General features: G+C 54.0%; 1 protein-coding gene across 2 annotated transcripts in view; it reads right to left on the bottom strand.

Moving 5' to 3' along the window:
* BMP8B (bone morphogenetic protein 8b) overlaps positions 1-13636 on the bottom strand; it is a 29349-nt gene extending 15713 nt beyond the window's left edge. The window contains exon 1 of one of the 2 annotated variants that reach the window (XM_025289029.3): positions 12344-13636. In XM_025289029.3, coding sequence (XP_025144814.3) covers positions 12344-12680 — 337 coding nt within the window. In that variant the 5' untranslated portion in view covers positions 12681-13636. Of the gene's footprint in view, positions 1-12042; positions 12322-12343 lie in introns of those variants that run through there. The other variant, XM_044945208.2, reaches the window with a different exon arrangement.
* Between the last annotated feature and the right edge of the window lie 265 nt (positions 13637-13901).

Below are 13901 nucleotides of genomic sequence, written 5' to 3'. Positions count from 1 at the left end.
GGGTTCAATCCCTGGGTCGGGAAGATCCCCTGGAGAAGGAAATGGCAACCCACATATCAGTATTCTTGCCTGGGAAATCCCATGGACGGGGAGCCTGGCAGGCTACAGTCCATGGGATCACAAGGGTCAGATATGACTTAGTGAATAAACCACCACCATGCTGTAGCTAAGACCCAGTGAAGCCAAGTAAATAAATTTAAATATTTTTTTTAAAAGATGGTGCATGCATAGTGTTTCCAGTCTAATGGGGGAGACAGAATGGAAACAAACAAGACAAGTAAACTAGAGGCTGTCATTTCTATTGTAAGTGAACTACAGAGCGACCTGGGCTCAAGGAATTGGAAGGGGTTGGGGGGCTTGTCCGTGGGTGCTTAGCATGACCTGCGAGAAGGAAATAAGTAAGTGCTGTTGTGCATATTCCCATCTATGGTGCTGATAGGAACCATGGAGAGGACTTTGGCAACATGCTTTTGCAATATCCTGAATTTATTCTTTGACACAAGAGTTCTAAAGACACACTGGCAAAAATATGAAAGGACAGCCACAAAGCTCTTCATTGGGCACAGGGAGAAGACTAAGCTACGTCTGGCTCCACAGGCACATTTTTGTTTTTCAAAAATTATAAAAGCTGCCCAAAATCTTTAATCACTGATCCAGCTTTTCTGTCTAGGGGGTGTGCTCAGTTACTCAGTCATGTCCGGCTCTGTGGAACCCCATGGACTGTAGCCCGCCAGGCTCCTCTGTCCATGGAATTCTCCAGACAAGAATACTGGAGAGGGTTGCCATTTCCTTCTGTGTGGGGAAGCAGCAGCACATGAATTCACCTTCTGGATCACCTTAATGTGGCCCTCCGAACAATGAGCGGACATGACTCACCAGTGAGTGCTAATTGGAGCCTCAGCCTTCTCCTCCAGCCTCTGATAAACCAGCTGCAGGTTCCCCGGCTGAGGGAAGGGCCCTCTGTGGGCAGGAGGCGGCCGCTGCCACCATGTCCATGATCCTCATTCTGCCTTTCCACTTCTGAGGCCCTGCACCCACCACTCACAGGCTAGAGCTCCAGATGCCACACCCTACGTCCACCGCCCAAAAACCTACATAGGCTTTGGCTATTTTTGTGCTCTCAACAAAATTTACAGTCACCCGGATAATCTGAACCTTCTTTCTGACCAAAAAAGTAAGACTTCAAAACACACCAACTTCCTCCAGTTTGCTGTGGCTGCTAAGAGCCTGGAATCTTCTGCCCTGACAGTCCTTCCTGAAGCCCTTCCCCAGCCCTTCAGGGCCGACGGGAGGGTCTTAAGCTTGGCTCTGCTTCCAGGCCTCCCGAGCTGGCCTGGTCCATCCTCATGGTCTCCTGGACCCTCTGGTGTAAACACACTACCCCGGAGACCCTCCTTGAAGCCCTCTCCCAGGGGTTGCCCCATCCCACCAAGTATGAAGACTACTTTCTTCTCGGTCCAGCTGTAACAGCCCCCTTGCCCTCCCCTGACCCCACACATCAGCCTGCCAGTCTCTCCAGACCTTTCCCTGTCCCAGGGTCCCCATCCCTGGCTCATCTGTCCTCTGGACGGTGACCAATTTGGAGGCAGAGACTGAACAACTGGGTGGAAACGGGAGGCTTCAGTGCTCTGCTCATCCAGTCCCTCATGTCTACGGGGCCCAGAGAGGGGATGTCTGGCCCCTCTTCCCAAGGGCCCCTGGTCCCCAGGACAGCGATTCAGCGTTCAGCAGTGGAGCCCTTGAAGTGAGGTGTCCTGCTGGTCTGGGAGTGGCTTGCAGGTTACCTCAGGCCTCCATCTGAAGGACCCATGTTCTCAATTTGCTGCGGGACTCGCCTCTGTTCACAGTCCGACAAGGAGGACAGGCTCCCTCGGGGCCCCGGAGGCAGACAGGCTGGGCCTGTCTGGCTGGTTCCACCGGTAACGATGCCACGGGGCCCCTCAGACCTAAGACAAGACCCAGTCTCTGCGGCCCCAGGTCCCGGGAGAGCTGCGGACTCCATCACCTCCCAGTTCTGCCTCCTGAAGGGCTCCCTCCCACCCAGGAATCTCAGCGCTGCTTCATCCTGGGGCATTTTTAGTCAGTTCTCATTACTGACTTTTTCAGGACCTGTTTCCATAAATGGGTCCATGCTCATAATTACCATCCAGACCTCAGCCGGCTTCAGAGCCCAAATTAAAAGCGGCACCCGCCTGCCGCACCACATCAAGCCTGCCACGGCCAAAAATAGATCCCAGGAGATGTGAGCAAGGAGGATGCGGCTCCTCCAGGTCAACCAGGGAAAGACCTGAGCTGTGGAGCTTTCCAGAAGGACGTGGTTATGGTGACACACGCCCTCTGTCCCGCGGGGAGTGCGTGCCTGTGAGGACTGGCCATGTGCTCCCTCCTGAGCCCGCCTCACCCCCGGGGTTGGGGGTGGGGGGCCACCAGCAGGCGGGGAGGGTGGGGGGCACGTTCTTTGGTGGGAGCTGGAAAGGCCTTCAGGGCCACCCTGCATAGATGAGGAAACTGAGGCCCAGGGGGGCAGGGGATCGCCGGGCGTCATGTGTCAGGTTAGAGGTCTTTCACGTGGAATTGCAGACTTGGAGCCTGTGTGAAATGAGTGGACTTGGACTTGCTCTGGTGGCGATACTGGGATGGGGAGGGGGGGTCACCTGTTCACAAGGTTCTTCTTGCCTGAGAGTGACTTGCTGAGACCATGGTCCTCCAGGCAGGGCCCTGCGGGGACTTGGGTCCCAGGGGAGGGGAGTGTGATCCGCACAGACTGGGAGGCTGGCCCTGCTCTGTCTCCTTCCCCTGGCTCTCAGTGCTCCCTGCCTCCCACCGCTTCCACTTTCCCTCAGCGTCGCCAGTCTGCCCTGAGAGCTGGTCACACAGGGGTGGGGGGACAGCTGGGGGGAAGGCATGAGAGCCAGTTTGGTCCCTGTTTTCAGATTGTTCATGGTTTCTTGGCAGGGTGGCAGAGGTGGGGGTATCCTGGGCGTTTTTGTTCATTGTTACTTAACTGTGCTAGTTAGCTATTGCTGTGTAACAAATCACCCCAAACGTAGCAGCTGAGAACAACCAGCACTTACTATTTCACATGGTTTCTGAAGGTCAGGAATCCAGGGATTAACTGGGTGGTGCTGGCTCAGGGTCTCTCATGAGGTGACAGGCAAGCTGTCGGGTGGGGCTGAGGTCCCTGGAGACCTGACTGGGACGAAAAGATCCTCAGCTCACACTTGGGGCTGAGGGTAGCAGCCTCCCACTGTGGACCTCTCACGACAGGATCTTCCCTCAGGATGAGCTCACTTGGGGGTGGGGGGTGCAGGGCACACACAGAGCCCAAGATGGAAGCTGCAGTCTTTTATAACCTAACCTTGAAAGTGACACAGCATCCCTATTGTCACACAGACCAGTTCTGTCCCATGGCGGGGGTGGGGGGGCATGAGGATGTGAAAACCAGGAGGCAGGGTTCTTTGAGAGCCATGTTGGAGGCTGGCAACCACAGCAACCCTGAGAAAGAAGCATTATTCACTGCATTTTAGAGCTGAGAACACTGAAGATCAGAGAAGGTGGCTGATCTGCACAAGACCACACCCAGGACTCCCAAGGTGGGATGACATCTAGGTGTGTCTGTCTGCAAAGTGTACTTCCCTTCTCCTCATCTAAGGCCTCAGCAGGTCGGGGACGTGTCAAGGGAACACCGTGGGGTGGCACTGGACTAGAGCTGAGTGTTGAGTACCAAGCTGGCAAGAAGAAACACACAGAAGGACCTCAAGCAAGAGGAGCCAGGAGTGGGTTTTCACATGAGGAACTGCAGTTCCAAGAACAGACCAAGAGCTTCTTCACCTCCATGCCTCCCCTCTGCTTCTTCACCTTCTCCTCTCACTCCCTTCTAACTAAATTCTACCCTTCTTTCAAGGTTCAGCATAACTCCACCTCCTCCCAAGACTTCCCTGTCTCTCAGCCAAGAGGTCATTCCTCCCTGTCTTCTGGTCTTGTTCATCTCCCATTGATGAGAGAGGGATCTGGTCTCTCTTCTGCAGTACGGAGCCTTCATGCTCACATTTGAGCAGGGAAATGGCCATTTCTCCCACTTGGTGATCATTTATATTGGGTTGTCTGTGGGCCTATCTTTCCCACTGTAATGAGCAGACCTTGGGCTCAACTCTGCTTTGCAGTGGGCACCAAGATAACCAGGGAGAGCTAGAGCACACACTGGGTTCCCAGGAGTGTTTGTGAGGGAATGACCACAGGCTGAGGGATCCAACTTTCTCCATACCTGGGTCTTGCAGCCTTTGGCTTCCCTAGAACTCTTCCTGTACTTGGAGCCCTAGACTGTTCTGAAGGAATGGTTGCTGCTCAGGGGACAGAGCCAGCAGTCAAAGAAAATAACTGTGCTTTACTTTAGGTCTTGTCACTACCAGCTGGATTTACTGGGGCTAAAACCAAACAAACAAACTGAGCTCACATTTACTGAGCATTTACCAGGCACTGTTTCAGCCCTTTATGTAGAGTAAGTCATTTAACGCTCACAGCCGTCCTAGGATGGCTGTATTACAGATGAGGAATCTGAGGCACAGAGCAGTAAATAACTTACACAAAAATCAAATAAATAGGGGACTTCCCTGGTGGTCCAGTGGTTAAGAATACACCTGCCCATGCAGGGGACACGGTTTTGAACCCTGGTCTAGGAAGATCGCACATGCCAAGGGGCAACTAAGCCCACATGCCACAACTATTGAGCCCTTGCACCTAGAGCCCGTGTTCTACAAGAAGCCACCCCAGTAAGAAGCCTGCATGCTGCAACTAGAGACTAACCTCCGCTCACCGCACCTAGAGGAGGCCTGCACAGCAACGCAGACCCAGTGCAGCCATAAACAAGTATGTGTATTAAAAATCAAATAAATATATCCTAGGTCAGACTTCCTTGGGCAACAGACTGAGTGGGAAGGTTTAGTGGAGAGGGCTCTTGTAGGGAATGCAGGGAGCAGGAGCGGGCACAGGTGATGCAATCACAAAAGGGCCAAGCGAAACCAGCTGCATGGGGAGCTCTGGGGCTGATGGCCCTTCAGAACTGTCCCTCCTTGAGGCAATGAGGCTGGGCATTTATATTCTGATAAGCCTGTCACTGGATGTGGGGTGACCCCAGGGAGGGTACCCAACCTTGAGCAAGAAGCTAGTGGATTGATGCCTAGGGACAGACCCACTCTCTAGGCAGCTGGGGCAATGAGTGACTTAACCCCAAAGAAAAGATCTGGGCAGCACCATAGCATCCACTAAAAAGTACACAGTGGAATGGGGATCTGATCCTGGCACTGTGCTCTTACCACTCAGCTCCAGGTCCTCAAGTGAATGATGGGGGCGGAAAGGTAGATAAACACAGCAGGCTCTTCCTCACCATTCTGGCTGCCGTTTGTTGAACAGTGCCAAGCACTTGCTTGGAGAAGGAGGTGGCAACCCATTCCAGTGTTCTTGTCTGGAAAATCCCATGGATGGAGAAGCCTGGCAGGCTACAGTCCACAGGATCGCAAAGAGTGGACACGGCTGACTTCACTTTTCAAGCACTTGCTAAGTTTTTCAGTGTCTTAACCTACTTATTTACCCATTGTACTATGACACAGATATCATTTATCCTGATTTTTAGAATGAGGAGGGACTTCCCTGGAGGTCCAGTGGCTAAGACTCCTTGCTCCCAATGCAGAGGGCCAGAGTTCAATTCCTGGTCAGGGAACTAGGTCCCACGTGCCACAGCTGAGAGTTCGCATGCTGCAACTAAAGATGCCACATGCTACAAGGAAGGTCGACCATCGCATGTGCTGCAACAAAGACCCGGTCCAGCCAAAGTAATAAAAAGAAAGAAAAATGATGAAACTGAGATGCCAAGACTTTAAGTAAGCTCTTCAAAATTTCACAGATCTCAAGTAGCAGACCTTGAATTAAAACCTGGTCTTCCAAGCTCTGCTCTCCCATTACCAAGGCCAACCCTCCTTGCTGCTGTGACCCAGCTCTCATAGCTACTCCTTTGAATCTGGGTACCCAGGACCCTGGGTCAGTCACTTAGACTCTGACACGCTACTTCTCGTCTGTCACCCAGGGGCAGTAATAGTCATTTACCCCAGAAGAGTGAGAAAAGACTGAGAAGATGGGGACTGGACAGGAGTAGTCAGTCATCAGGGATTCACAGGGCACACCACCCTGGTGGCAGGTAGGGCTTTGGAGAAAAGAGACCCATTTCCAACTCTTGGAAACCATCAACAAAATGAAAAGGCAATCTACTAAATGGGAGAAAATATGTGCAAACCACATATCTGATAAGGGGTTAATATCCAAAACATATAAAGAACACCTACAATGCAACTGCAAAAAACCTCAAGCAATCCAGTTTTCCAAATGAGCAGAGGAACTGAATAGACCTTTTCCCAAAGAAGATATGCAAATGGCCAACAGGACCAAAACCACAATGAGATACAACCTCACACCTCTTTGAATGGCTATTGTCAAAAAGATAAGAGATAGTGAATGTAGGGAAAAGGGAACCCTTATGCACTCTTTGCGGGAATGTAAATTGGTGACGCCATTATGGAAAATAGTATAGAGGTTCCTAAAAAAATTAAAAATAGAACTACCATATGATCCAGCAATCCCACTTCTGGATATATATCCAAAGGAAATAAAAAGAAAGCATCAAGGAGTAAAAAAAGTATAACTATGTATTCAACACAAATATTGAATCATTATGATGCTATACACCTGAAACTGATGGATGATGTCACTTACAGCTCAGTTTTTGAAAAAAGAGAGCTATCTGTACTCTCATGTTCATTGCAGCACTATTCACAATAGCAAGACATGGAAACAGCCTCAGGGTCCATCTACAGATGAACAAAGAAGATACTGCAGGGACGTACTTGTCAGTTCAGTGGCAAAGAATCCGCTTTCCAATGCAGGGAACTAAGTTCCCACGTGCAGTGGGGCAACTAAGTTCATGTGCCACTAAGGAGAAGCACACACGATGCAGCAAAAGATCCCAGAGGCTGCTGCTAAGACCCGAGGCAGCCAAATAAAAAGAGAAATATTTTTTAAAAGATACAGCATATATATAAATATAATATCTATGTGTGTTTATATATACATATATATATGAATGTTATTCAGCTATGAGAGAAAAGGAAATCCTGTCATTTTCAACAACATGGATTGAAACTTGAGAGTATTATGCTAAGTGAAATAAGCCAGAGAAAGACATATATGACATGGTATCACTTACATGCGGGTTTTTAAAAAAAGTCAAAAGCGTAGAAAAAGTGTGTGCCAGGCTCTGGGGATGGGAGAAATAGGGAGAGGTTGGTAAGACAGTACAAACTTTTAGTTATAAATTGAATAAGGTCTGAGGATCTAGTGTAAAATTTGGTGACTACAATTGATAATACTGTGTTGTATAACTGAAATTTGCTAAAAGAGTAGAAATTAAATATTCTCACATATGCAAAAAAAGGACACATATGTGAAGTGATGAGATGTGTTAACTGGATGGGGGGATGTTTTACCATCCTGATGTACACTTTAAATAACTTAGAATTTTATATGTCAATTATGCTTCAATAAAGTTGAAATATCCTAAAGGAAATAAACCCTGAGTACTCATTGGAAGGACTGATGCTGAAGCTCCAATACTTTGGCCACCAGATGTGATGACCGACTCATTAGAAAAGGCCCTGATGTTGGGAAAGGGTGAGGGCAAGAGAAGGGGGCGACAGAGGATGAGGAGGTTGGATGGCATCACTGACTCCAAGGACATGACTTTGAGCAAACTCCAGGAGATGGTGAAGGACAAGCAAGCCTGGCATGCTGAAGTCCATGGGATTGCAAAGAGTCTGACATGACCTAGCAACCGAACAACAACAAAGTTGAAATGAAAATAAATAAATGAAACGTAGATAGATAAAAAGAGAAATAATGTGGTCATTCCAATATTCGACTTTCAAGATGGATAGAGGATTTATTAAGTGAAAGACAAAATGGCCAACCAGCAGGCACTTAGATCCCACTTAAGATCTTAGAAAAGATTAACACAAATTGATTAAAAAAAAAAAATCAGAGCTAAGGACTTCCCTGGTGGTCGTGGCTAAGAATACACCTTGCAGGAGACACAGGCTTGATCCCTGGTCTGGAAAGATCCCACATGCTGTGGAGCAACTAAGCCTGTGTGCCATAAATACTGAGCCCTTATGCCACAACTAGAGAATCCGTGCACTGTGACAAAAGATACTGCATGATGCAATTAAGCCCCAATGCAGCCAAATTAATTTTTAAAAATCAGGGCTGGTTGTGGGGAGGGTTATGCTAAAGGATTAAGACACTGGTTCTCTCTGAGGTACACAGAAGATTACTAGAGGCTTCCATATGATATATTTCTAGACACATGGTCTGAATTTTCTATAATGAAATCCTATAATGAATCTATATGGCATAAATTTTTTAGTGAACATGCATTAGTTCTGTAAATCCCAAAACAAAGATATTTTAAAAATCACGTCCTAGGGTGGGTACCATGAGTATCAACATTTATAGAGGAGGAGACGGAGGTTCTGAGAGGTGGACTGGAGAGTCCAGATCACACTGAGAGTAGGAGGTGGAGTCAAGAAGCAAGTTCTGAGTCTGGGTCAGAACCAGCCCGTCCTGCCCGTCCTCACACTGTCCACCCCCTCCTGATGCCCAGGGAGGGCGCCACTGTGGGGACCAGGTGACAGTCACCTTGCGGCTGAGGTGCAGGTATGTGTCTCCCACCAGAAGGTCAGCTCCACAAGGAGGGTCTCTGTTTCGTTCCCTCTTGCGTTCCAGGGGCCAGAATGGAGCCCGGCACAGAGCAAGTGCCCCATGACCGTTTGTGGAGTGAATTCAGGAAAATATGAAAGAACTCTGTAGTAAGGAAGCAAAGTAAGTGACCCCGGGGCTCATGGAGGTGAGGGGTCACTCCTTCAAGGTCAGGGGCTGAACAGGACCCGGGCAGGCCCCTCACTCCCACGGAGCCCTGCCTCTCCTGAACCCAAGAGCTCAGCTCCTTCACACCCCTCTCCTCAGCTGCCCGGGACCGCGGGAATGAGTGAGCCCAGCTCAGGGAAGGTCAGGACAAAGGAGAAGACGGTCCCGTTCAGTTCTGACGACACGTCAGCCTGCAGTGCTGTTTGTGCCTCAGTTTCTCAGTCTGGAGCATGGGCACCCCCGCTCCGCAGACAGGAGGTGGGGAAGGATTCAGGAGAAATGCCAGAGGTGTCTCTCCTGCCTCTCTCCGGAGGGGCCGGGCCAGCCTGAGACACTTGGGGTGCAGCCAGTCACACCTGAGCTGGGCAGAGGGGTGGGCAGTGTGCTGAGAAGAGACCAGATAAGGGAGGGACGTGCAGGAATCCACAGCGGGCCCAGGAGGGCCAAGACCCTGGGTGTTGCCTCCCACCTCAGGATCTCCTCCCCAGAGCTCAGGCGACACTAGGGACCAGTTCTGTCCACTCCTCCAGCCCCATCACTACATTCTGGCCAATGGGAGCCAAGAGTCCACAGGGAGAGACTGACAGGCAGGCCATGCAGGGCCCGGCTCTGACCGCAGCCCTGGCCCCCAGTACAGGCTCCAGCAGTCACACCTCCAGTAGGCCCCTGAAGTGTCTGCTCGGACAGAGGCCCGACCCCTGGATGGGAGCCTTTAAGAGGCCCAGGCCTCTAGGTCCTACAGGTGCTGCTGATGGTCAAGGCCCAGCAAGCCCCAGGCCTGGCCTCTCAGGAGCCAGTGAGGCCAGCAGCAGAGGGGAGCTGGAGACCACAGGTGTGGGAGCCTCAGTGTGGGCGCTGACGCCACAGCGACTCTGCTGTTAGACTCCAGGGTGGTTCAGGGCCCGCCGACCTTCAGGGGCCCGGGGCCGGGGCCTCCAAAGGAGGAAGCAACGCTGGTAGCTGCCTAATGCCCACATCAGCCCACATAATTACCAGTTAAACTGCTCCAACTGAAGAAGTTTTACTAGTGCAATTAGTACATCAGAATAAAGAAAGAAGGCCCTCTGACAGCTGGCTGGACCTGCCCACAGACCAGGCCTCCCCTGAACAAAGATCAGCTTGTTAATCCACAGCGTCACAGGCCTTAGATCTCCGTGAAACATGCAGAGGTGGCGTGGGAAGAAACTGGAATTTGGAGTCCATGGTCTGGATGATACCGCGGATGTGCTGTGTAGCCCTGGGTTGCTTATTTAACCTCTCTGAGCCCATGGCTGGTAAAACAGCTTCACAAGTTGCTACATGGATGAAATGAGTATTGAAAGGACTATGGAACTTCAAATGTTAATTTTTATTCAAAAACAGAGAGACAGACACCTTTGGATGGCTTTAAAAATCTGTTTCTGGGTCTCATGTGTCTATAAGACAGGTGGGACATTTCCACACATCCACACCAAGGCTGAGCAGCAGCTGCGAGAGGCTGGGGTCAGCACTGACCAGGGCTGGGTTCCCCCTAAAAAGGAGCTGACTTTCTGCTCTATCAACCTATCTCACAACAACTCTGAGGACAGACTGTGAGGAGCCCCATTTTACAAGGAGAGCCCTGAGGCTCAGACAGAGCAGGGACTTCCCCGGGACCACAGAGCAGAGGCAGGAGGGGAACCAGGTCCTGAGCTCAGGGTGCTGCTAACTCACAGCAGCAGCTCCCACCAGGGCCGTGTACCCCTTGCCCCGGGGGGTGCTGGGGAGAGAGGGACCTGGGCTAGGTGGTGACTCACACATGGAGGGCTCCCGTGGGGGCATTCTCAGGGGGGCTGTATCCACAGCTCTTCTTGGTCCTGTGCCCGGAGTCAGCTTGTCCCCAGCACAGAGCTCCAGCCTCAGTTCCACATATGGATGGCTCTGTCCCCACCCCACCTCTGACCAGGGAGGCGGCATCTAGAACCCACCAGCCCAAGTCCTGAGCTGGCACTGGAATCTCAGCAGAGGTTAACAGCTGCCTCCTGCTGCTCACTCTTCCACCTGAGCCCATCACCAGCTGTTTGGGGGGAACAGGCTTCCCTGACAGTCCCCTCTTCTTGCCCTACAGTAAGAAGCAAATGGCTGAAGATGCATAAAACCTGCTGTCACTCTGACCCCTGGGTCCCTCTGCTGAAACCCCTCTGACAGCTCTTTCCACCATGAAAGCCTGCCCCCTTGACACAGAACTGTCACCTCCTTGAGCCCAGGATGGAGGGCCAAACAACCTGGGCCTGTCCCGGCTCAGCCACACAGAGGTCATGTTGTCCTGAGCAAGACACCACCTCTCTGAGCCTCACTGTCCTCATCTGGGAGATGGGGATAAATACCATGTCTGCCAACAGGGTTGCTGGGGAGTTACAAGGTGAAGGGAGGCTGGTGGCCCTGGCCAGGGGCCTCTCCCTGCTCTGGGTCCCACAGCTCTCCCCACCTGGGCCTGAGCTATGTCCTTGGTCCCCAGGTCTAGCCTGTTGTCTACCGCAGCCTAGATCCATGCCCCTCACTGGCCTCAGGCAGGAAGCAAAGTGGATGGGAGACCTATGTTCATGAATGTAGATTAAAGAGAGTTTAGTTATGGAAAAGATGATCTTTGAGAGCTTCAAGGGTAAATGGCTCCATGATTTGGAGTATAATTTCTGCAGAGAAGAAAAGCTGGGCTTTGCCTGGGAGAACAAAGGGGGTCCAAACTGCCCATCGGGTCATCCACTGGGGCTGGACACTCATTCCATGACAAGCCAAGTCCCAGATGTGAGCCCAGGGTGACAAGACCACAGTCCCTGCCCCACTGAACTCAGAGTCTATGCCTTCCCCTCCCCTGCCCCCACCCCTAGGTGACCCAGGCAAGAGGCTGCTCAATGTGGGCTCAGGACATCTGGGTCCTCGCCTCAACTCTGGTGCTTAGATGACGTGACAGGGTTTTCCACGCTGAACTTTGTACTGCTATTCATACCGCCCTTATCACAGGGACAACATCACAGCCTCTGTTTACTCATCTGTCTCGCCAGGACCAGACTGTCTTCCTGGCACTACCCGCGTCCACCTAACACTACAGGATCTTACCGTCGGGGGTGTTCGGGGGCGGGTGAAGGCACACGCCTCGGGGACTCACATTCCTCGTCCGTCCCTGTCGGTCCAGCAGCTCACCGACCCCCACATCCCTAAGACTTCGCTGCCCGGAGCCGGGCAGGTTTTCCTCCCGCAGGTCCTTGTCCACGACAAGGTGATTCCCCGCCCCCAGCAGGCGCTCCCTCTGCGCGGGGTGGCGCACACGCCCCTGCCGCTCGCGCTCAGCCCCGGTAGGGCCGTTCAGCCCGCCGCCTTCTCTCGGGGTCGCCGCCGCCCGCCTGGGGCCCGCGCTCACCCATGTTGACGAAGCTCATGACCAGGTCTGCGCGGCCCAGGCGCCGCTCGGGGGCCCCGCCGTCCTCGTCGTCGTCGCCGGCCACGGCGCGGTACAGGTCGAGCATGAAGAGCGGCGCGGACGCCGGCAGCAGGGCGGCGGCGGGGGGCGCGCGAGGCCGGGGCCGCCCGGGCAGCCCGAGCACCGCCAGGATCTCGCGCTGCAGGTCGCGGCGCTCGCGCGGGCCCAGGCGGCGCTGCGGACAGCCGAGCGGGGGGCGCGGGCCGGGGACGCCGCCGCCGCTCAGCGCGCACAGCGCCAGGCCCAGCAGCCAGAGCGGCCCGGGGCGCGCGGCCATGGCGGGACCCGGCGTCCTCACCGCGCGCGCATCCGCTCCCAGCGGGGCCCGGATCTGGGCCGCCCCGACGGCGCGCGGCGGGCCTGGCTTGGGGCCGGCGGGACGGGGCGTGGGTCGCCCGCGAACGCTGCGCGGTCCCTAGAGCTCCCGGACCGTCGGCTGCTGCCGCACCGCCTCGGGCAGGAGCTCCTCTGGGAACCAGGGACGGTCGGCTAGTCTGTCCGTTCCGCTGCGCCCGAGAGTCCAGCTGCCACCGAGGCCGCTCAGCTTAGAGGCACAAGGAGAGCTGCCGTCGGGTTCGGGGAGGTGCGGACCGAGTCCGTACCGCTCCGAGGGGCCGCGGCCGCCTCTCTCTGTCCAGCTGGGAGCCGTCGGGTCCCTCCCCCCCGGACCCGACCAATGGGGGCGCAGGGGCGGGGACAAGGCTCGGAACCTGTGCCCCAGGAAGGGGCGCTGGGTGGCGGGTCGTGACGCCCCCAAGGTGAGACCCGCCTGTAGGTGGCTGGCGGGATGAGGAGTTCGCAGCCCCGCCGTCAGGGGCCTAGCTGTCGTCCTGGGTTCCGCTGCCCATTCTGGGTGCGCTGTCCGGAGGGCGCGGGGACTGGGTCTGGCGACCCAGGGTACAGGCGCGATCTGAGATCAGACCCTGCGCTCCCACGGAGCATGTTCTTGATCGCCCTGCCGGGGCGAGATCCCAACTCTCTGTCCCGCCGTGGAGTGACCCGAAAGCCCTGCCTGGTGCATGGGGTGTCGCCCCAGGGCCCGAAACGCCTCAGGCTAGTCTAGAGGTGGAGGGGTTCGCGGGTACCAGCCAAGTCTAGAGAGTGGAGCTCATCCTTTCGCCAGTAGCATCCGGGCAGGAGTTCCTCGCCACCGCAGCTCCTGGCTGGGCTCTGCGCTTTTGGGGGGCTCCTTCCGGGACATCTGACACCTGTCGGGTCACTGCTCCCGGCGCGCCCACCCACCTGGCTCCGGCGCGCTCTAGATTAGCGCCTCTGGCCGGCCGTCCCAGCAGCTCCAGCAGCCGCGCTATCACCGCCAGGTTTGCTGTGTGCCCTTCGGACCCCGGTACGGGTCCAGCCGTGCGCGAGATATGCCTCCGGTCAAGGAGCTCTGGCGCCCTTCCTGATTTTTTGCCCGTCTTAATTATCACGGCCCTCAGCGGTTTTTGAGAGAAGGATCGTCGCGGAAACTCCTTGATTGACTATCCCCTTCTGCATA

The sequence above is a fragment of the Bubalus bubalis genome, chromosome 6 (assembly GCF_019923935.1).
Source record: "Bubalus bubalis isolate 160015118507 breed Murrah chromosome 6, NDDB_SH_1, whole genome shotgun sequence".
In the NCBI taxonomy this organism is placed as follows: Eukaryota; Metazoa; Chordata; class Mammalia; order Artiodactyla; family Bovidae; genus Bubalus; species Bubalus bubalis.
The sequence above is the reverse complement of the archived record's forward strand: the minus strand, read 5'-3'. Positions and strand labels throughout refer to the sequence as shown.